Genomic DNA, 23,834 nt, shown 5'->3' with positions numbered 1-23,834 from the left:
ACCCACAATATCTCTGAACCCGTGAAATCTGTAATGTCTCCGCAAAAGGTACAGACTTCCAGTTATAAGATAAATAAATTCTGGGGATGAAATGTACAGCATGGTGACTGTAGTTAACAATACCACATTGCAGGTTTGAAAGTTGCTAAGAGAACAGATCTTAAAGGTTCTCACAAGAAAAAAAATTTGTAACAATGTGAGGTGATGGATGTTAACTAGACTTATTGTAGTGATCATTCTGCAAAATATGTATATCAAATCATTAGGTTGTACATTTTAAACGAATACAATGTTATATGTCAATTATATCTCAATAAAACTGGAAAAAGGGTATTAAATCTCTCTGAACCTCCATTTAGTCACCTGTAAATTGAGCATAATTCCTATGTCTCAATGGGTTGCTTTCAAAATTAAATGAGATGACACAGATCCCGGGCCTGACAATTTAGCAGGTCCTTGATAACTATTAACTTCCTCCTCTGTACAGGATGAATTTGTTTAATCAAAAAGGAGCTTAAGCCACAAAATGATACACACCAAACAACACCCAATGTTCTACTGTTTATCCATGACTTAGTCTGAATTTTCAAAGAATCTGCTGTGTTTGAAAAAGGATTGAAGAAAACACTTTGCTGTAATCCAGGAAAGCTTGGTATGTCTCTCTCTCGAGATATGATTCGGGAAGTCTTAACATAAACAAAGGTGACATGCACATCTTTTAAACCCACTGCCTGAGAGAGGTCATTCCTATCTGGGCAGCTGCACGGCAGGCCAAGAGTTAGTCACTGGTGGCACTCTAATGCAAGGCACCATTAATTTAGATTTCAGAAAAGTGTATATGACATGGTACCACTTGTATTAGAGTGATCGGCAGAACAGATAGAGGAAAATGGATCAAGAACTGGCCTGGGGACAAGGCAGACCATTCTAAACGTGCCTTTTTATTTAACATCAAACCTGATTGGCATATCAAGTCTTGAACTAAATTTTGCCCATGTTCTTCTTGTTGGAATGTTGTGAACAATAACAGCAAAAAGAGTTTCTTTTTCTAAAGGGAATTTAGCAAGTAACGGGTGAAGGGATTTACAAATACAACTGCTGATATGCTTTACATTGTCTGACTCTAAGCTCCATCCGAAATAACAAACAGACGCATCGGTGACTCCAAACACCGTGAAAGAGTTCCACGGAGACCTGCGTTTTCCTTCACACCCGCTCTGCTTGTGTTTTTGTTTTTTGGCTTGATACAGAGCAAACATACTGTGACTTCAAAATCATAATAAAACAGAATTGAAGCTCCACACTGCTTAAAAGCAGTGCCGAGACGTAAATCCTTCTCTTAATAGCCTTTGCTTCGGAAAGACGACGGGAAAACAGAAATAGCTGCAGGTACATGGCAATGGGTCTACTCCTTATACAGAACTGCCCTTCGTGCCCTGAAACACACCTGACCTCAGAATCTCTCCTCTATCAGTGTAAATCTCTTACAAAGTGAGACAACTATAAATTAGACAAAGTACATTAAATTACACAGAGTCTGTAATTTTATCTCCCCCATAATAGGAAATCTCTTTTATTTCTTTTGTGCAATCGCCCGCCAGCCCCGGCACTAGCCAGGGCGCACTCAGTCATCTATTCACGGCCTTCAGGTTATTTTGTCCTCACATCCCTCCAGCAGACGACGACAGCAGCTTTTAACTCATTGTTTTATTAAGGATTCCTGGTGTTACCTCCGCCTAAGGCATTCACAGCAAGTAAAAATGCTAGGTCTTGGCTCGTGAGCATTTTTTGGTTCACAGGAAAGTCAGTCTAGAAATAGTGGCAACAACCGGGTCCAGGACACTGCGAAGCTCTGTGTTTATTCTGTTTCTCTGGGATGGTGGCAGCTGTGTGTCTTAGAGACCATCTGCCGAAGGCAAATGCCTAGTTAACAGTGCTATTCTCAATTTTTCCATGATCCGTGGTGCTACCACCTCTCCCCATTTTGCTCTCTCCCACACCGCTTGCTTCGTGCTCCACAGGCCTGAAACACAATCACAACCCACTGCGAGCATCGCTTCGGCCTGGAGCTGCCAGGCCTTCAACGATACTCTCACGTGGTACACTCCCCTGCCCCGTGGTCTCACTCCAAAGGCGAACGGGAGAGAATTTCATCCCACTGAGAGAGGTGTATAAATAGATACCAATATCTATTGTTGAATTAATGCTGTGGGTTCTCAGCATTTGCAAGGGCTTTCTTGGATCGTAACTAGGCACATTAAACCTCATTAATTATGGTCTCCACTAGTTGGGACTCTGAGATCATTCTCCAGGCTGACATTTATCTTGACATGATGTGTGGCAAGAAGTTTACTAAGTAAATAAAGAATGGAAATACTATTTTATTTAAATTACCCAAGAGAAGATGTCTAAGGATGCTGACGCTTTTATTTATATACTAACAACAAATGATTTTCTGCCTAGTCACTAAAGCCAGCTATCTCCTTCCTGGCTTCCCCATTTCTGCACAGCCACCATAGGTCCCTACTTCAACCTGCTGATGACAAAGCTAACCAAAGTAGTCAACTAGCCCATTTCCTGCCTGTCCTATCCCTGTCCTCCTTTTCTCGAATCCAGGCCCTCATTAACAATGCTGTCGTAGTACGAGAGCATCTGCCTCGGACAACTCGTTCTTGCCACATCGTCAATGATTCAGAAATCTGCTGCCCACTTGGTCTTCCGAAATCTTCTATAGGAATTTATGATTCTTATACCCTGGAATCTTAAGATCTTTGGCTTCAAAATTTCTTTGTTCCCAGCGCTGCATTTAGCAGAGTCCTGGAACAGACGTATGTTCACCGTATCTATCTAAGACCCCTGGGGCCTGATGTATTTTGGGATTCATACTTTTTCTGATTTCAGATGATAATATGGTGCATAAGGTATTATTTGATGTAACACTCCGATGGGCCTTCGTAATCAAGCACACTGATATTTCTGCAACAAAAATGTATGGATTTCATCCTTGGCATAATGCATAAAGGCTATAAATAGCCTCCCATTAGGTTTTGCCACCAAACAACTTATTCAAAAAATTATGGGTTTCAGAATTGTGGGTAAAGGATTGGGGAGCTTGAGTAGGTAGTACACCATGGCCATTTATCACTGCCATTAACATGTCAAACACACGTTTTCTTGAAAAGTCTCCGTACTGCAGTCTTTTGTTAGTTCAGATTGGTCTTCTCCACAATTCGTCCAAATTATCAAGGTTTTCCTTACAAAATATATCTTCGGATTACGAGAACTTTGTGATCACCAGATTGTCCTTACCGCTTTTAATTTTTCTAATTTTAACTCCATTTCTAAAGCATTTTTACCTTGCTTGCTTTACATAGGCCCTTTTTAGTTGTCTATTTTGGCAAAATTTAAATATAGTCATTTTGCCTATCCTCTGCCTAAAGAAAGGCTTTTTCAAGAACAGAGACTGATCACCCCTCAAGAATGGTGCATTTACATTAAAAAAAAATCCCGGTTATGCTGACTTCTCCCCCCAAAATAAGAGTTAACTTTTTAAGGGTGAGTTTATCTAATTTGTAATAAAAGTCTGTGAAGCGCATCATAGCAAGTTCCCCACCCGACAACACAACACACATAGTTAAACATATTACTTTTTGAGGGCGAGCTGTAACTTGACCAATAAACCCTTCTTAAAATATAGCCAAGCCGCACATTAAGCCAGCAGTGCAGGGTTTGTATATAGATCACGGGATGCTTGGCTGTATGGGTCACAGCATTCTGACAGGCAATTACTAGGCAGTTATTTTGACATTAGAAAGTCACAATCCATCAACTTAACAGCAGGGTGATAATTTGGGGAACAGGGAGATGGTTATTCAAAAAGACACTGTGGGAAGTAAACAGCAGTTCCAATAGCCCCTGTTTGAGACTGAAGGCATCAACTAACCAGAATTTCTTTCCACCTCCAGAACCAGGTATTATGTAACGTGTTTTTGTGTAAGCATGTTATTTATGGGGTTTGAATAGAAAAGCCCTGCCAGGCTAACAAGGCTGCAGGTACCTGGACTCTTTGGAAATGAGAAGAAATGGATCTGCCATCACAAGACTAAAGAACGACAAAGAGTGGCCTCTTCCCCACTGTCTGTCACGGACCACTTCCAACGACCTGTGACATCCACAAGCCGGTATCTCAGAAGATGCTCCTTGGCTCTTTCTGAATCGTAAAACACTCAGCTCTGCAGCCGTTTGCACCTGTGACACGGGCTCCTTGCGTGTGAGGGGGACACTGGACTTTATTCTTGCAGGAATTCCTGGCCAACAACCCTGCTGTGAGCCCCTCGTGCACACATGTGGCCTTGGTCTCTCCTGGACACATGAACGGGTGTGGAGGCCACCAGGAGCCTCTGAAATTCTCTTAGTGACTGGGAGCTGAAAGCTTCCTGGCAGCTGGACGGGTGGCACTGGGGTGGGGGAGGGGTGGGAAGGGAGGAGAGACTCCAGGGCAGGGGTTCTCAAACGTTCTCATTTCATGACCACGCTGAGATGCACATGTTGAGTCCTGAGGGATGGCCATGCTGTTGGTAAGGGGACAGCAGGCACGTCTTTCTTTCTGCTCGGGAAGGGAGCAATGAAAAAGGAAGCGTGGATAGGAAATTGTGCATTGAGGCTGAGGTGGCAAGAGGAAGTGGTAGATGGATCTATGCGGATCCTCTCAGAACAGAGGTGATGTCTGGGTGCCAAGACAGTCGTAACAAGCTGTGTTGCTGCCATGGAAACCGAAGTGCTCTTTGTGGTGGCCCACCCCCAGGGTCATGATCTTCCTGGTCTGCGACTAGCGGTCTTGCCACCGCCCTCCTACATCTTCCTGGCTGCCTGCCTAAAATACTGACAACGTGGAAAGCAAATTATTTCCAGGTTATACTTCGCTATTTCAAAGGAATTCACTCTGCGAATGAAACATCAGCCGATAAAGAACAATAAGCCCCCCGCAGCGGAGCGCTTTCTTACTGTCTGCTTTTTCTTTTAACAAACTTTTGTGGCTATTTAAATTCTCTCTCTTCTCAAAAGCCTAGCTTCAGATGAGTAACTTCAGCCTATGAACTGAACCAACAGTACCTGAGAATCCACGCATTCCAGAAAAGTAATTTTTAAGCAACCATTAGTAGAAGCAAAATCGACCATGTTTCCATACCTGGAGCTGATATTCTTCCGTGAAGCACAGATTCACTGGGCAGCAGGTCTTTTGAGTTGGAGGTGAATGGTGATTGTCTAAAGGTATCTTCTGAAAAGAAAGGGCTGGGGGTGGGGAAGGAGGAGGGAAGTTTAGTAAATCAAAGTTATTTAAGATACCCAGAGCATCTGGCCCCAAATACATACGTATACACAGACAACATGTGGGTCAACGTATTTTTAAAATGCTGTTTAGAGACTATAAGATTGTGCTTAAAATGGAGAAAGAGAGGCTATATTACATCAGACAAGTACCATCTGCACATTCTGCCGATTGGTTGTATACTTAAGGTGAACAGATGAAACAACATCTTTGATACGTTGTTGAACCCACTGTCAGGACAGCTGAGCAGTAAATTTTACTTTTGCACTGTAGGATCTGGGAGGGAGTTGTGCCTGAATGAAGACCAAACACATGTGTCAGATCAGAAAAGCCTGTTTTGGAGGTCTTTCCAGAGTGGTGACACGTTTGCCCCAGGTCGCCCACACTGTGTCACCTGACCCCTCAGGGACCCATGGCACCCCTCCGAAGGGCAGATGGCTGGAGTCAGGGTCCGCCGAGCCGATGGAGACAACTCGCTGGTCCCCACAGGAACTGAGTCTGCATCCTACAACTGTCTTGGTTTGGAAGGAGTTAAAGCCAGCTAATGGGGCTGCCAGAAGGGACCCCGGGGAGCACTTTCATTTTTCAAGAAACTGAGGCTTCGACTTGAGTGATTCTAAGCTCCCCTAGTGACTCAGTGAGAACTAGACACCAGACACCCAGGCAGGGTTTTCCCCTTATACCACAGCCATAGTGAACACAAACACTTAGGCTGCTTTTAATCAGCGGATTTTAACCCAGTCATAGCCTCCATCTCCCATGCCTCTAAAGAAAACTATATTGCGATCACGTGTGAGAATACTGGGATACACAACAGAGTCCAACATGGAGCACGGGAAGCCCTATTACTGTACAACAGCAAATTTCACTCGGTGCACAGGTGGTGGAAGGTTCATAGGCGCCAGCAGTGCAGCCCAGAGCTAGCAGGAAGCCACCAGCACGCTGAGGCTGGAGAGACAAAAGGCAGAGGTAAATGGAGCCCAGGGAACTGAGGTCACCTGGTGGAAGCTGGAGGCAAGGTGAGCCTGCCCAGCAGGGAGCTGGGACCACAGAGGTGCAGCCGCAGCAGGAGGCAGACAGGGAGGGCAGGGACGGAGGGAAATACCCCGCCTCTTTCTTAAGCCCCACCCCCACCACATCAAAGGCTCTGATTGGCTGAACCTTCCCGGAAGTCAGAGACGTACAGCCTGCCGGATCGGCTTCTGCAAAACTGCAGATGGGGGAAGGAACAGATCTGGGGTCACGCAAAACTAGGACTCCCATGACTGGTGCTGCTTTTCTAAACATGCCAAGAGGCTACCGGTTACTGTTATTAAATATTAAAAAGGAAAGATTACGATGAAAATGGAAGACATATCCATCTTTTAAAAATAAAACACACAGTTAACAGTATAGTTTCACATGACTCAGGCTACATTTGATGCAACTTTGTGTGGCACGCTTTCTGGTTTTTTTTTCGTATTGTTTCTGATAATAAAATTTTAATCATTACCCTTTCCTCAGACTGTTTTATCTCTTTTTTTTCACACACACACTGTATTTTATTTTTACAAGAGATAAATAAACTGACAGCAAGCATTGTAAATGGATGACCACAACAGAAGCAACAATGATTGCAATTACCAAACACGAAACACACCCATACTATGTCATAATATTGACATTCAGTCCAGTAATCCTCCACTGTAACAGCTCCTTTACTTTGCAGTGAAAACTGATTTGTGTATTTTTTGCCTCTGAGTCCTTGTGGGATTTTTTTTTTTATTCAAACAGAAAGTCACAAAAATTATAATCATCCTCATCAGTTCACTCAGTCCCATGTAATTCATTTTTTTATCTTGATCTTTTGTTAGCACCTTTATGAATTCATCAGTTTTCCATTAGAGTTTTAAAAATGTGTGGCATGCTTTTATTTGTATCTTACACATAAAACAATTTAAACAGGCCTAAAAAGTGAACTGGCTGTAGGCTAGTCAGTGATGGGGAGTGGGGAGACACGTCGTTTTGTGTCAAACAACTCAAAACCTGCAAGTGATACAAAACTCGTGAAAGGATAAGGCAAGGCAGCATGGAGGCTAAGACAGTGCACTTGAGAGTGGGCAGTTCTAGGTCCAAACTCCAGCTCCACCACTTACGGCTGTGTGACCTTGCACAAATTGCTTAACTTTTCTGAGCCTTCATTTCTTGTCTATAAAGTGGGACGTTAATAGCATCTATACCCACTCTAGGAGGACTGAGTAAGATGGTTCACGGAACGTGCTTTTCACAGTGTCTGGCAACCAGTAAGCGCTCAATCAGCATAAGCTGTTTTTATCTGTATCTCTGTCTAGCTCAAAAGGGAGCATAAATTAATCAACCTTTCCTCACGAGTCGACAAAAAGGATAGAGTTTCCTTGCAGAAAATGCATGAAGAAAAGGTCACTCTGATATTGAAGGGTCCCTTGACCGCTGGAGAGATTTGGTTAATTTCTAACTCTTCCACAAAGAAAACTGTTTAGAATCAAAGAACTTCTAAGGAGGTAGAGCCCTTGGAGGATTGTTGGTCAGACCCAGAGTGTGAGATTTCTCGAATCCCACCTCCTTAGCTCTGAAGCATCTATACAAGGTGACAACGACATCCTCGTGTTTGAGTGGACAGTTCACATGGGAACCACCACCGGCTGGCCCAAGGGCACAGGGTAAACGTCAGGCAATGGGCCTTCGGTTACCCTGGAATGACGCTAGAATCTGAGAGTTCAGGAAGCTCATGGAACTGTTTGGTCTGAAATGTGGAGACTTCCTTTGGGGACACCCAGATCGCCTAGAGAGGCCCCCTAAGGTATCTAGGAATATCACCCTTCTTGCCACAGAGAAAGGTGTGCACTGCCCTCCTTCCCTCAGTTTCGCAGTAACCATTTAGTGAGTGCTTGGGCATGCTAGGCACTGGGACAATAACGGCAGCAAAACTGGCTACGGCTGCAAATGTTAAGAGGGCTCAAAGACCTGCGTGGCTACCACAGCTAGACTAACGCTGTGGACGAGAGGGGAGTGGGGTCGCAGCGCGGGCCTGGCCAGGAGCGGCTTTTCCTGCAGAAGCCACAGCTGAGCTGAGACCTGAATGGAGAGCAGTGTTGTCAGGGTTCCCAGTGTCTGGGGGAAGTGTCCCCTGCACAGTGAGAGGACACAGCCAGTCTGCAGAGCTGGATGAGGCTGGAGTGCCGGGCAGGGTGGGCACACCGAGTGCAGGGATCCCGGCTTTGCCCTAACAGTCCTGGAAAGCCCGGCGGTGTGTTCAGTAAGGCGGGGACGCGGTATGATTTCAGTTTCAGGAAGCTCTGCCCGGTGGGTTGGAGAACCCAAGGCAGGTGGCCAGAGCAGCAGTCCATATGGGACATGGTGACTCTGGTGGCCAACACTGCAAAGCGGCAGCGACACAGGCAGATTGAAAAATAGTTTAAGAAATAGGGCAGGTAAAGACCACAGGTATATTTCCAACCAACCCGAAGGTTTCCAGGTGAACCAGGCAGAGGCGGCCACGCTACGTGCTGGGAAGAGCACCCTAGGTTTTGCTAGCTCTGCATCGTCACGTGTTCTCTTCAACAGGTTTTCACGCACATGCGGAGTGAAGCCCTATAACCATCTAGCCGCTCAGAAGAAACGGAGGCAATCGCTGAGGGAAACAACATTGCAAATAATTTTCTACCCTGGAGGCCAGCTTTCTCCTGTATAGAAAAGAAAAGATTTCTCCTGAAGAAGTGGAGAATTAGAAGGGAATCAGGCTGGATACTAGAAAAGCACAAAAGGACTGGCAATGTTAGGGGCAAAGAGTCAATGGAGAAACTTTGACAAGTCAAAGCAGCTTAAGACTGGTGTAAGTTCTTATCTATAAAGAGAAGATACTACGTTAACAGAGCATGTCTCAGACTAGACACCCCGCTGCGATGCTCCGCGTTCGGATCCATTCACGCTGGGAAGTGAGAGTGCCGTGGTTTAGCACTGAGTTTGGAGTCAGAAGGATCTGAGTCTGAATTCCATATTGGCCAGCTAATGGTGAAGTGATCTTTGTCAACAACCTCCCTAGCCTGTTCCATCATTGGAAAAAAGCTTTTAAAATACCATCTTTAAAAATAAATAAATAAATAAAATACCATCTTTATAGGGGAGCTGTAAAGGGTTAAATAAGATATTTCATGTTAAAGTTCTTAGTACATCATACATGCTCAATAAAAATGGCAACAAACACATGTATTGCTTACTAAGTATCTGGCCCTGCTCTAAAGGGCTTTGTGTATGTTAACTCCATTGGATTCTCACAAGGACCCTCTATAGGGTGTTGACAATTACTATTATCATCCATATGTTACAGATGAAGAGACTCAGGTACAGAGAAGGTAAGTAGTTGTCCATGCCCGTGGGCTGAGACAGGATTTGAACCCAGGCATGTTGGCATCGCATTTTGCACCCTTGCCTATTAAGCTAAGCTACACTGCCTTTTGCTTGGTCTCTTAACATCTAGGGAACACATGGACAATACAAAGTCATGGATCCTTCTTGGAACTGACAGAACAAAAGGAAGAGACAGTGGAAGAAGGGAGGGAAGTGGAGTGGGAGTACTGTTTCAGTACGCAGGATCCTAGGTCACCAAAGAAAGGCTTTTTCACTTGAGAAATAGAAGATGTGAAAAATGATTTGGTTATCTTTAACTTTCTGCCTGTGTCCTGAGAACAGAAGACGCTGTACTTATAACTTGGCCCCAAGCACTGTCATTCTCAGAATGCGGAGACGGTCATCCTTAGGCCCCCTTTCTTTTCCTGTGCTTCACAGGGTCTGTAAAGTGCAGAAGCCCATCTGCTCTCAGAGGACGTCCGGCTCTGTGGTGAACAAACCGGCCCCTCGTTCAGGCCACAGGGACTGTGGGTGATGGGAGAGGGTGGCGGGCAGAGAGGGGAGGCCCCGGAGGTACCCGATTCAGGATGCAGCGGGTCTGCACTTTTCAGGGAGGAAAAGAGTCAATGAACTGCAGATTTTACGACGTACTAGACTCTGAAGTGTGTGCGTACCGTCCTTCAACTGCTTAGTCACCAATTCTTCCAGGAAAAAAGGAGCAAGCTTGCGAATGCCGCATGGTTCGCGCTCCCTGACTCAATTCAGTCATTTTAGTGCGAAGAAGCCCCTCCACCAGAAAGAGAGCTTAGGAAGTGGAAAAGGCAAAATCCGTCCAGAAAATGATTTATTTCTAGTTCACAGTTTTCGGTAAAAAGTTGGCAGAGAAGCAGGTTGACTAATAGCTAATGGCGGAAGGGACTGTCACTTATTCTCATTTAACAAAATCACCACCTACCGCAGTGGCTCCCCTTTGGTCCTGTACAACGACAGGCCACCTGAAGACTAGCTAACTCGTATAATCGATAAATACTCAGACACAGCATCTGGAAGATGTTGGTGTAGACTTAGAACTGCCAAACACCCCCATTACTTTTCCTGCCTTTTGTTACTTGGAGAAGACAAAATGTTTATTTATTCGAGTTTCTTTTCTGAATAAAAATGAAACGGACAATGAATGCGTATTTTGATTTTTCTCCTGCAGAAAATCTAAGGGTTAAAATATGAAGGGGCACTGGTGTCACAGTGACTGGACAATTCCAGGCATTAGATGGCATGCGCTGTGAGGTCAACAGCTCAGCGCTGCAGAAAGAAAAGATTTACAATAAATAATAAGAGTCCATAAAAGATTATGGCTCTAAATAGGGATACATTTTGCTAACTGCTGACTGTGGCACAATCATTTCCACCTTTAACATCTGAGTGACGACAGGGAGTTCGGCTTCCTGCAAAACAGAAGGCCCATCTACTTACAAACCATCCCCCCCGGGGTGCCACCACTGAAACCAACACGTTACGGGAATTCTTGTTTTGATGGCAATAGCAAAGCAGAACAAGACAAAAAAGGAAAAGAATAAGGTGGATATAGTATGTAAGAGAAAGTTAAGAAAAAACAACTTTATGCTTAGTAGTGGCACTATAATTGAAAAGGAACACCAAAGAAGAAATCTTTTTTTTTTTCCTTCTAAAAGACAATAACTTTTAGGACTGAACTTGGGGATGGCAAATAGAAAAGAAAGATTAAATAAGACAAAAAGACTTTACTCTGCAATGAATTTGTCCTCAGACTCTAGAAAGATCTACATATTTCAGAGTAGAATGAAATTCTATTAAATGTAAGCGTTTCGGGCAAATCATCCTGAAGTGATATTCTGACTTCAATCCGCACATAGACAAAATTTTCTTTAATCAGTAAAAAAGATGGTGTTTTTTTCAAGTAAAAGTACTTAATTATCTATTCAGCTATGTATCATATAACATAACAGGGCTTCTGGACTTTTTTCTAAGAGCTGGTTAAATACGTCCAAAAGAATGTTGGTTAATTTTTATTTCATTTCTTTTTATTTTAAGGAAATTTTAAGACCAAATTATCTGACTTAGATGTTTCGGAGAAGCTATATATTGCGGAAGGAGAGCCAGAGCCCCCTTCTGGGGTGGGAAAGTTCTGTGGAAGCCAATGTTTTCCCTCTGCAGCCGCTACCTGCCTCCCAGCAGACCCCAGCCCCTGGGCCACCGCACCAGATGGCCATCTGTCCGTCCTGGTAACAGGACTGCCTCAATCTCTACTTAGCCCCAGCTCTCCAGTCAGGACACTGAAATAATTGTTTTCTGTATGGATGTATCAGGTTAATTTTTTTAAGAACTGAAATTCCATACATTTATCAACAACCATTGTACTGACCTCTGAATCACTTAGACCCAGGAGTGACACATTGCATTAACATTTTGAAATAAGCAGGAGGCGTTAGTCAAGAAAACAATCCTCTATGCCGCCAAAAGCCTCAAGCAGAGACAGGCGACAGACTAAATTCTTCCAAGAATAAATCTCACTCTAGTCCCAAGACTTTCTGACTACACGTTATACGAATGTTGCAGATTGAAATGGATACAGGTAACTTCCACATGGGATCTCCAGGTATACATCTTGCAACCAAAGGAAATGAGAACAAACCGGAAACATTGTCTTTGAACAAAACTACACCTTGCTAACAATAACAGGTTATAGTCCTTGACACAGAACACAAAGGTTGCGGTTTCCTTTTTTTTTTTTTAAAGCTTTTCAAACATATCCAGATAGGATTATTCGAAAATAAGGAACAGGGGAAATATTTGGATTAGTTATAACTATCTTCTCAAAATTTCTTCAAGTACTTTAAGGTCAGAAGAAACTTTCTGTTTCTGTACTAGCTTTCTGTTTCTTGTACTAGCTTGCATGAAAATACGCTCACAACTGAAAAACAAACACACTTTATTTTTAGATATTCCATTTTTTTAAAAAGATCAAATAACATTATTTCAAGTTAATTTTCACGATTAATGCAATTTTCTTTAGGTGGTGCTTATTTTTTTCTCAAATGTTACTGTCCTTGGGTATTTGCTAATAATTTGTAATAGAATAATGGACGCTCACTCTTTCTTTTGTATATATTTACATATCTGCATGTTCTGAAACGTATTTATAAATCATCGTATTTGAAATATATTAACTGCTTAGGTCTACCGATTTTTGTAAAAGGATTTTGAGCTCTCTTTGCAACCCGGGTAAGGTCCTTTTGCTCCAGTATAGAGATCTCTATGTGTCACTGCAGACAGCAGGTGGTCATCCTACCTGCCCACTTGGGCCCTCATTTCATTTTGGATGAGATTGGGTAGCTGCTTCTTCTGAAACGGGCCCAGATATCAACATTTTAGATATAAAAGTCAGTGCCAGTTTCCCTGTTAACTTCCTTGCAGTCAGTTAAAAAGGTGATCTATAATGAAAGAAAACACAGCTTTAGTGGCGCTTATGTATACTGTCCCTCCTGAGGACCCCTACTCTTGAATGATTTTACTTATTTACTTTTTTTTTTTTTTTTATTTTGCGGTACGCGGGCCTCTCACTGTTGTGGCCTCTCCCGTTGCAGAGCACAGGCTCCGGATGCGCAGGCTCAGCGGCCATGGCTCACGGGCCCAGCCGCTCCACGGCATGTGGGGTCTTCCCGGACCGGGGCACGAACTTACGTCCCCTGCATCGGCAGGCAGACTCTCAACAACTGCGCCACCAGGGAAGCCCTATTTACTTATTTTAATAAAAGAACCCTGGGTGGCAGCTCAGGGGATGTGGCGGTGGAGCAGAGTGCTCGAGATTAAAAACAACTGCGAGTCCCTGACCTGAGGACAACCCTGAGCATCTGAAACAGCAAGTTCCCTATTCAAGCTTAAAAGGGACACAACAGAGAAGCCCTCTCATGACCCCAGGGGGCTAGGCCTGGAAACCCAGTCATCCATCATGTTGGGGACACACATTTTCAAAGAAAGAAGGACTGTAGTGGGTAGAGCTTGAATGAATCGTTATACACTGGCAAGCTTCAGCCGGGGCATTTATCTACAAATTGAGACTTGGCATTGCAGATTCAGTGGGTTTCTAAATGGGGCTTGTGGGCAGATGGAGAACCAAGGTCACTCCATCATTCGGCTGCGCATATAGGCACCAGATTTTCTTTAATTTTTGGAGGTCATAAGAAAGCCAAGATGTGCTTCTCCCCCTCATTGACAAGGCTGTACACTTATCAAACAGAACCTTCTTAGCAATTGAAAACCAATCGAATGTGTTGTTAATTTGTAAGGTATACAATGGTATTGCAGAAAATGTCCTTATTTTTTAGAGATATATATATCAAAGAATGTGGGAGTGAATGTCATGTCAGGGATGTGATCTAAAATATAAGGAAGAAAAGATTGGTGAAATAAGTGTAGCAAACATTTGTTCAATCTGGGTGGTGGGAATATGGTGGCTTATTGCATTATTCCTTTCACTTTGTTTTAAAATTTTTCGTAATAAAAAAATCAATATCAACAATCAAATAAAAAGTTCAACCCAGACAAACCACCAGACAGAATAATAAGTGACGATTAAAAAAAATACAAGGGGCTTCCCTGGTGGCGCAGTGATTGAGAGTCCGCCTGCCGATGCAGGGGACACGGGTTCGTGCCCCGGTCCGGGAAGATCCCACATGCCACGGAGCGGCTAGGCCCGTGAGCCATGGCCGCTGAGCCTGCACGTCCAGAGCCTGTGCTCTGCAACGGGAGAGGCCACAACAGTGAGAGGCCCACGTACCACAAGAAAACCAAAAGAGTAAACCAAAAAAAAAAAACCCCAAAAAGAACAAATAAAAATATCTCTTCATGAATAAAATGCTTGATATCACCAGGAATCAATAAATGAAATGGTCTTAACTATAAGTATACTTTTTAACCTCCCAATCGGTAAAAAAAAAATTTTTTTAATGATAAAGCACAGAGACCTTTAAAATATTCTCTCATTAGCTTCTGGTAAAATTGTAGATTCAACCTTTTTGAAAGTCAATTAGACAATTCATAGCAAATGCCTGAAACCTGTGAATGCTTTCTTGAGTCAATTTGTCCCAGAATTAGCAACAACTTGAAAAACCAAACCAAACCAAACCCTTGATATCCAATAATAGGAGACGTATTAAATAAATTATGACATGCAAATATGAAAAGAATAATATTGGGTTATGTTTACTGACATGGAAAGAAATTCTTAATATATTACTAGGTAAAAGAGAACATTGTAAAACTGTATATATAGTAGGATCCAGTTTTGATAGGAAAGGATACATCTATAAATAGATAAAAATTCAGCCAGGACACACATCACCAACTTAGCAGTGGCTGCTTCTAGGTAGCAGGATTGATTGTAAGTGGGTATTTTTTCTTCTTTATGTTCTCCTATATTCTCTGAAAATAAAAGTTTGTTTGTTTGCGGTACGCGGGCCTCTCACTGTTGTGGCCTCTCCCGCTGTGGAGCACAGGCTCCGGACGCGCAGGCTCAGCGGCCATGGCTCACGGGCCCAGCTGCTCCGCGGCATGTGGGATCTTCCCGGACCGGGGCACGAACCCGTGTCCCCTGCATCGGCAGGCAGATTCTCAACCACTGCGCCACCAGGGAAGCCCTAAAAGTTATTTTTTAAACTTAAAACAAATGATTAAGATTTACTGTTCAGTATCCTTTATTTTTTAAAGAGACTCTTAGTCTTTTAAAGAGTAATCTGAAGGATGATATAATTGAAGGCAGTTGTAAAAGACACAGGCGGGGGCAACTGTATCTAAATTCTGATCCCATTCATATCAGTCAACTTCAGTTGCAGAAGGCTGAGAGCCACGGAAGAAAAACGCTGTTTAAAATACTGTAGAAGAAAAGTGGAACATTTTAGGGAGAATTCATTTGGGTAATGTTTTTAAATTTTCTTCTCTGAAAAGTACAGATGCCTTCTATTTAGGGCTGTCCTAGAGGCAGGCCAATCCGTACAACCTAACACCACGTTTTCAAGGAACAATTCCTGTTGCTGCGGCTCGAGCATTCATCCACCGCGGAGCCAGGAAACTTCTCAGGACAAGTAGCACAATGCCAGGTCTTGTCGAGGGCGGCTGCGGCCGGGAGGCCAGACCTCGGGGAGCTGGAGCCAGGCGCAGCCGCGGAAGTGAACCTGCACGTCAGGATCCGTGAAATGTCAGCTCGTGGAGGGACCTGGATCTCCCGCAGGAATCTGACTTTGTACATAAACAAGGTCAATGGGCTTCTGCCGAGGCGAGCAGAGCACAGATGAACTAACTCAGTCTTCTCTGCAGCGATGCGAGACCCTTTGTCCCGTGGAAGTTGAAGGTGACCCCAGTGACATGTGGATGGGCCCTGGCCTGCTGCATCGTCCACCAGAGCTTTCCCTGCTAAACAGAGGTCAACCCTGGAATATTGGAGATATTTCTAGTAACAACCATGGAGACACACTTGACAGAAAATCCCAGATTAGAAGAAGCTGGCATCTGAGCCACATGTCACATGTCACCTGTGCATGACCTGTCAAAGGAGGATGTCTACTTACAGAAGCTTACACATTTCTACCTCGTTCCTGACTGTTCTGAGCTGCACAAACAGATGGAACACAGTTGTAAGCCAGCAGAAATAAAGGTGGGAGAAGCCAGGGAAATGAAGAAAAGAAAGGCACAGCCCTCTTTAGATCCTTGAAAAGAAGATTTAAACTCTTCACAGTGACACCGTGTTAAAGAGTTCCGGAAGCACAGTGTCTCAACTATAACCGTTCAACGTAGAGGTCATGGGTGGGAGGAAAAACGGCAGAGCGTGACACCTACAGGACAATGGCGTATAGAAATAGAGAAAAGTACTGAGGAAAGTTTGGTGTGATAAGAAGGAAGAAACCTCAAATGGCAGCAATGCACAAAGTAGTTTGAGGTTATATGTATTTAAAAAAAAAAAATCCACCGTTTAAAGGATGAGTTTTAACTTCTTTGAAAACTCAAAGATAAGTTGAGAAGGATTGACTGCCAGTGAAAAACTCTCCAGTCAACACTTGTGTCAGGGCAGCTACATACAGTGGTGCAGGCTGTGCACTGCACAAAGGCACCTTACTGGGTGGGTGGGGGGCGTGGGTACTTAACATCACAGACAACAAAGATTTACATATTTATTATGCCAGTATTCCAGTAGATGGCAGTGTCTTGAGCAAGGGCGCTTTTAAAACTTTTCAGTGGCCCACCAACCAGCTTTGACTTCACCAAAAAAGCACTGAATGTCCTAACTGGAGGGATTCCATGAAATTAGTAGCCATTTCCATTTTTTAGAAACAAAATTCTGTGCCTTTAATTTTAACGTTAGAAAATATAAAGGGTAAAGAGACTATAGGGAGAGCTACTCCAAAATCACCAATTTCATTTGCTCTGTTTCCTGTTTATTTTCTTAATTGCTTCCATCTAATCCAGTGTTCTTTATGTGTAATCTTTTACTTCTTAAGGTAATGGAGCATGGTTCTCTTACGCCTTCTAAAAAATGAAAAGGGGAAATTGCACAGATTGAAGCCGCACATCACGCTCATACAAATTTGTGCAATTTCTATTACTGACTCATAAATATTTAAGGACAGGCACCCAAACAATCACACCGAAAAATTCTATATTGGACACTTCCAAGTACGTATGTCTTTTAGTAAACTCTGTAAGTGCCATTATCTAAATCACAGAAGAATAGCCCACATTTCAAATTCTGAAAATTGGGCAAATTAAATGTGGGTCGGCACAGCACGATAGGACTCTACCTTTCTGATTTTCCCACTTCTGCTTTCTGTCTAGTAATGGAGAAAAAAACCAATTCAGGTAAAGACTTCCTTGCTTTTGGAATAGAGCAAGCCAGGTGTGAGAAGTTTTTCTTATAGGCCTGCAATCTTATAGCCCCATGGACGCTGAATTATTAATGGGGAAGAGAGAGAACAAATAACCAAGAGAGGGTTCCTGGCAGCCACTGCTTGAAGTTCATGGTGTTACACAACATCGAGCATGTCCAATTCACCTGCCAGGAGCCATCTGATTCTTACTCTAGGGTTCCATTTTCCTATTTCGATCTTATCCAGCATCTGACTGGGTGATGGTCCATGTCAGAAGATGCAGATCTTCTTTTTATTCCATTAAACTTTGGGATCTGGTTATGATAGCATGCCTCATATATTTTCATCTACAAGTGATCATATTAGCTGGTTATCTGCTCCCAGCAGAACCTAGGGTTGTGCTGGGAAAGGAAATCGAAAAATCAAGATTGCATTAGTCTCTTAAGCATTCAGTCCTTCTGTTCTCATGGGACTGGGCGGACCTTCTCCCCATCTCATTTGTCAGGTAGAATGGCATTAAGAATGCCACCGGCTATCTCAAAGGGGACGCACAGACTTCTTTACACTTAGGTTGAATTTTCTAGACTCTAAGGTTAAACAGGCAGACGAACTGCCGTTTAGCATTTACAGTGAAGCTCCATCTGAAGGACTGATTCAATGGAGGTGCTCCTAGGAGGGCACAGACAAGGGTGGAAGGAAGGGAAAGGTCAAGGCATTGGTGAGCAGGACCATGGGACCCAATCATCCCAGCTGCTAAGTAGATTGATTTCTCTGCCTGGCCACATGGGATACCCTGGTGGATGGTTTTCTCCTTTACTTTTGGGAAGATGATCCTAACTGAAGCAGCTGAGTCTAAGCTCTTAGGATAATTTTTTAAAAAGGCGTTCTCAAACCAGTGCTTCCAATGATGTCTAGGATTTGCTTCAAAATAATCTACGGGGAAGAAGAACAAAAGGAAGGGATGGATGAAACATGAATTGATAATTATTTAAACTTGATCATGGGTACATTCTCTATTCTTGTATCTGTTTGAAATTTTCCATTGTAAGAGTTTTTGAAAAATGAGGTCAAGAGCCAAGGATCCAGAAACTTGCTAGTTATTAGTTTCAACCCTTAGCTTTACCTAGAACTTCTTTTAAAAAATGGCTAACGGGGCTTCCCTGGTGGCGCAGTGGTTGAGAGTCCGCCTGCCGATGCAGGGGACGCGGGTTCGTGCCCCGGTCCGGGAAGATCCCACATGACGCGGAGCGGCTGGGCCCGTGAGCCATGGCCGCTGGGCCTGCGCGTCTGGAGCCTGTGCTCCACAACGGGAGAGGCCACAGCAGTGAGAGGCCCGCGTACCACACACACACACACACACACAAAATGGCTAACAAGGAATGCTGTCCAACATCATTTTCTCTTTCCATGTCTCTCCATCTTATAATCGAGGAATTAACAAACAGCAGAATGGCCAATGGACAGCTGTGACGAGGGAGGACTGGATGAGGACAGAGGTGCAGTCATCAGCCCTTATGGGATGGGGAGTTACCTGTACGCACATCCATGGGCTTCCTGTTGCCTTGGTGCCCGGGCATGGAAACCAGCACCCCCATATCTCATTGGTAAGCACACATTGGAACTGCCAGAGACAGAGTGTTTCACACTTGGGTTGCTACACTTTTTCTTCATTCTTGTGTTTGGCATAAGAGTCAAGATTAATAATGATTAACAACAGTGGGGAAAGTTGTGGGTTGATAAAGGACACAGAGAGAATTGGAGAGAATCAGTTTCTTTTTTCAGCATTGCACATCTCTTTTCTCCTCTGGTTCCCCTGGATCTCCAGATCCCAGAGGCAGATCTCACTGAGTGGAAGGGCTCAGGCACCCATCAGCATTTGGAAGCGCCTGATCTCAATACTGCGCTGAGGCCGGCATCCAAGGCTGCCCTTCACAAGTCAACTGTCTTAAATGTGCCCAGCAACTCTGAAACATGGACAATTCCGAACTTTGATTCCCATGATGAGCCATCGCTCTGGACAGTCAGCTTCTTCCAGGAAATGAAACGTGGGAGACACGTTTCATTTAACCCATAAATGACCATAACCAAACAAACCCATAACCAAACATCCCACTAAGGACTTCAAAAATCTGGAGGTATGGGAAGTTGGAGGCTCGATGTAAATCGAAGTATCACAGATCGTACCTTAAAACATAAACCCATTAGCTGACCTTGTGCAGACCTCTTCCAAAAATAAGAGTTTCTTCCGAAACGGGAATCAAAAAAGAAGAGAGTTGGCGTTTTTTCCCTTATTTCTGCTATCGGTTAACTCGGGTTAAAGAGGATTTCCTGGCACAAGGCAGCTTGATTCTATTCCGCCTGAAGTACTGAGGTGAGAAGGTAAAAAGAGATCTCTTTGAGGAGAGGCTAATTGGGCAAGTTGCCCACTCAAAGGAAAAATAAAAACACACCAAGGATTTTGTAGAAGAAAAATAAACCGAGAAACCTATAACACGGATTTCTGCACACCACATTGTAGGGGTGGGGAAGCTCATAGGAAGCACCTCTTGTGTTGCATTGGGCAAAAGATCTGATTTGGATCTCTTCTTACGCATAATCTCCCAGCAACAGGAGAATTTAAGGATTGCTTCGTTTTTTGCCAAATGGCTAAAAAAAAACCCCTCTCTTCTACCCTGTAATTATGCTTCAGCTCCAGCCAAGGCAACCGAGGCTAGGAGATATTGTACATTTCACTTGTTTGGGGCTAGTTCAAACCTCCTCTTACCTCGTCCCAGAGAACACCTGAAAAGCATAATAACAGGGTCTCGCAGCATACCTTTCTGCTAGGTAAATATGATCGTGTAATCTTAAAGATCCGGCAGAAAGCCTCCATAGGAGATGGGGCTGGGGTCCTGCCCAGATCCCCTTGACCGCACTGGTGCACTCACCCCGCATCCCCAGGGGTGCTGGCTGCTCGTAGTGAGAACTGCCCTCCCCGTTGGAGCCCCCCCTCACCTGGCAGGCTACACATCCCCTGATGAAGTTAGTGGATAATGAGGGGGGACCTCAAGGCAGGATTTACTCTGTGGTGCAATTCATGCTCCAGAATTCTCTGCGGGAGACAACCGGTCCTAGAATCCTTGCTCAGCTCCCCTTCCCTCTCCAGCCCCATCCCATCCCTGCAGGTCCCTCTGAGAGCACGCCCTCCATAACACACCTGCACAGGGATCCCTGTCCCGGGCTCTGCTTCTAGGGAACCTGACCTGTGACACTTCAGGAAGCCTAGGGAAGCAACTTAAAACGGACACCTCTTATTTTTAATCTGCCGTCTTTCGATGTCTACCAATCTGGCCCATTTCATGTGTTTAGACTCACAAACATAAGCATAGATACCAAAAAAAAAAATAGCCTTAGGATTACATGGAGAAGGCAGGCTGGAATCTATAGTAGCTCACATCTCCTATTTGGGCATCCAACTGAACAAAGTCCCCTCTCCATCCCCCAGACCCATTTCCCAACACAACGCACAGACCAGATGGAAAGACTCATTCCCCATCTGCGTACTTGTACACGGAGGCAAGCCTAACACCATGCTTGGGTTAGAGTCAGGTTCTGTCCCTAATGCTATATGAACCCTGTGCGACTCTGTTTTAATTACTGTTTAATATTTGATAGTCCCAAACGCCGATTCACAGAGTTAAAAAGAAGCAGAGACTCGCGTTAACGGTGTTCAAATGAACACCGTTCATGTGCCCGGTGACGGTCCGAGGTCGACTCATATCACATCCAAAGGAAAAACACTGTTGATCTCCCGTCGCAAGAATTAAATCACAAAACCAAGCAACGGCTCCCAGGAGGAAGAATCTAAGTTTGCTCAGGAAAGTAAAGTTCCTTGACTTAAAGCCTGCCAAGGGGGAGACTGCCTCTCCCCTGAGCTCCCTTTCCACAGAGGTGGGTCTGCACTTGTTGGCACCTGCCTGCAACAGTTCAGGTCTGGGTGGTTACGAGCCTCAGGATGGGTGGCAGTACTGACCCGTCCTTTTCCTTTCAGGCGGCAGACTGATGGGCAGCCCACCCTGGCTGACCTTCTCTTAAACTGCCTTTGGCAAATGGAAAGCTTCCTTAACCTACAGTTGTTAGTGATGTCAGCTTTCCTGCAATTTCTGAAAGCATTGTCTTTCTTCTGCTTTTTACATTTTTGCCCTCCTAACAATGCAGTGAGTTAAAAAGCTGGGATGTCCCTGGTGACAAGTTATCAGTCCACAGCTGCAAAGCTACTTAGGAACACAGTTCAACCTCGGTCTACCCACCGACTGAGGCTTTCCTGAGATACAGACCCAGCTCCCAAATACAGCCACCCACTTCAACTCTCCGGTCAGGAAACTTCTGTCAAGAGGATAATATTGTCTACTTCACACAATCATTGTAAGGAATAAACAATAATAGCATAAGGAAAACTCTCCAGCAAAGTGACACATTTAGATGTTTAATAATTGTGAATGGCCTTCCCCCTTGGTGTCCTTTGCGTTTTGTGTTGTTTCCACCAACCAAAGTTCAAACACAAAATGATGATAAAGGGGTGACTTTTGAACCCAGTGGGAGAGGACGGTTTGAGGAATGTTGCTCAAACTGTGACGTGGGCCTCAAGGCCCCCAGAGGGAGTCTTCCGAGGGGGCTCCACAGTGGCCTACCTGGTGGTCGTCCGGATGGTGTTTTCCTTCGTGTGAGTGTGCTCTTTGCTCACCTTCTCTGTAAAGAGAAAGGATGAAACAGACACCTCTTAGGTTGTTCTGACTCGATTTGTGTGTTTAAGGCTGAAGCAGAAACATCCTCCACATTCCTCTTTCTCTGTTGTGGTTTTCTTTTGGTTTCTTTTTTAAACATTCAAACCATTCCTGTCTTATTGGTAAAGACAGGCAACAAAAGCATGTCGATAGCATCCACCAAAATAGTTTATTAAAAACCAATCAAAGGGAAAGAATTACTAACAAAGTACAACTGTGTTGTCTGATTTTCATCAGGCCTCAGTAAGTACATGTACACACACACACACACACACACACACACACAGAGATGTGCAGAAAGATAGTTATTTCTCTTATATTTTTCCCCAGCTGAAAATGTCTGCTTTTCTCTGATTCAGCATGAAAACTGCAGTTGTTGCAACTGTTCCGCTTCTGACTTGGATGACAGCCTTTAAGCATTCTGTATTGTCAGGCCCCTTTGTGAGACGGGATATAAAAACAAACGTAAGACCTCTGGGTGCGAGAGTCATCGAGTGCACACTCTGATAAATGTCACAGGGGACAAAAAGTACCATTAGACAAGAGGAGGTAAACTCTGTCTTGAGGTCTGAATCTACCAGCTGTCAGAAATTATTTAATTAGCTTTCAGGAACACAAAAGTTGACCTCTGGTCTTCCCCGTCCAGTTCAAATGTGAGGGTTCTGCCCTGACGTTCACAGCTCTGGGTGGCTTCTTTTAAGTCTCCAGAGTGAAACCTGGCCACCTCTACAAGGGTTTCAGATTTCAACAGCAGGGCAAGTGAAAAACTCCTAATCTTACGGATTTGGGGGACAATTTTAAACAAAGATATACGCTGTCCCGTGTTTTTTAACACTGGTCTGAAGCTGCTGTGTGCATATTTGCGTGGACAATTCCTTTCTGTCCGTTCAACGGTGACAATGAGGGTGAATCTGGATTCACAGGCAGTGTTCTTTCAGAGAGCAGGAAATCGGGGCTAAATGACTTGCTTGAGGTCACCCAGGCAGTCAGTGACAGCGCCAGGGTGAGAACTCTCAGACACAAAGTTTTTAGCTGATAGTAGACCATGATAATGTACTGCTAGAGACAGAGACTTTTTTCAAAGAATCACACTGGCCTCACTCTTGCAGATTTGAACTGCTAAATCATTTTCAAAGTTATATTGTTTTTAGAGATGCTTTCAGCCTGTTTTTTTTTCTTCTTTTTTTTTAAAGCAAAGCATCTTTCATGTTTGGAGTTTTTTTGGAACTTGCAAAGATCTATGTGGCCTATTCAGTTTACTGACTTAACTGTTTCCACCTCTCTGAGCTCTGCACAAACACAGTCCTTGTTTAAGAACTCCGAGGCTGCCATTTTCGGCACCGACTGATAACTTTACAGCTATGGGGGCGTGTCATGAGGCCAACGAGAAGGTGAGCTATCACGATGCCTTGCAGATTCTAGCTTCTTTCCTCTTTTCTGTTATTTTTCTTAGGGGAGAAAAGTCAATACTTAAATAATGAGGCA

General features: G+C 44.0%; 1 protein-coding gene across 1 annotated transcript in view; it reads right to left on the bottom strand.

The window, feature by feature from the left end:
- The window catches only part of ZNF827 (zinc finger protein 827), a gene marked incomplete at its 3' end in the record, with an annotated part of 177,475 nt that overhangs the window by 56,260 nt on the left and 97,381 nt on the right, over positions 1 to 23,834 (bottom strand). Inside the window, exons 7-8 of the mRNA XM_082837562.1 lie at positions 22,257 to 22,314; positions 5,189 to 5,292 (exon numbers count right to left, since the gene is read on the bottom strand). Of these exons, the coding sequence (XP_082693688.1) occupies positions 5,189 to 5,292; positions 22,257 to 22,314 (162 nt within the window). The remainder of the gene's footprint in view (positions 1 to 5,188; positions 5,293 to 22,256; positions 22,315 to 23,834) is intronic.

The sequence above is a fragment of the Leucopleurus acutus genome (assembly GCF_964270905.1).
Source record: "Leucopleurus acutus genome assembly, chromosome: 4".
Taxonomy (NCBI): Eukaryota; Metazoa; Chordata; class Mammalia; order Artiodactyla; family Delphinidae; genus Leucopleurus; species Leucopleurus acutus.
The sequence above is the reverse complement of the archived record's forward strand: the minus strand, read 5'-3'. Positions and strand labels throughout refer to the sequence as shown.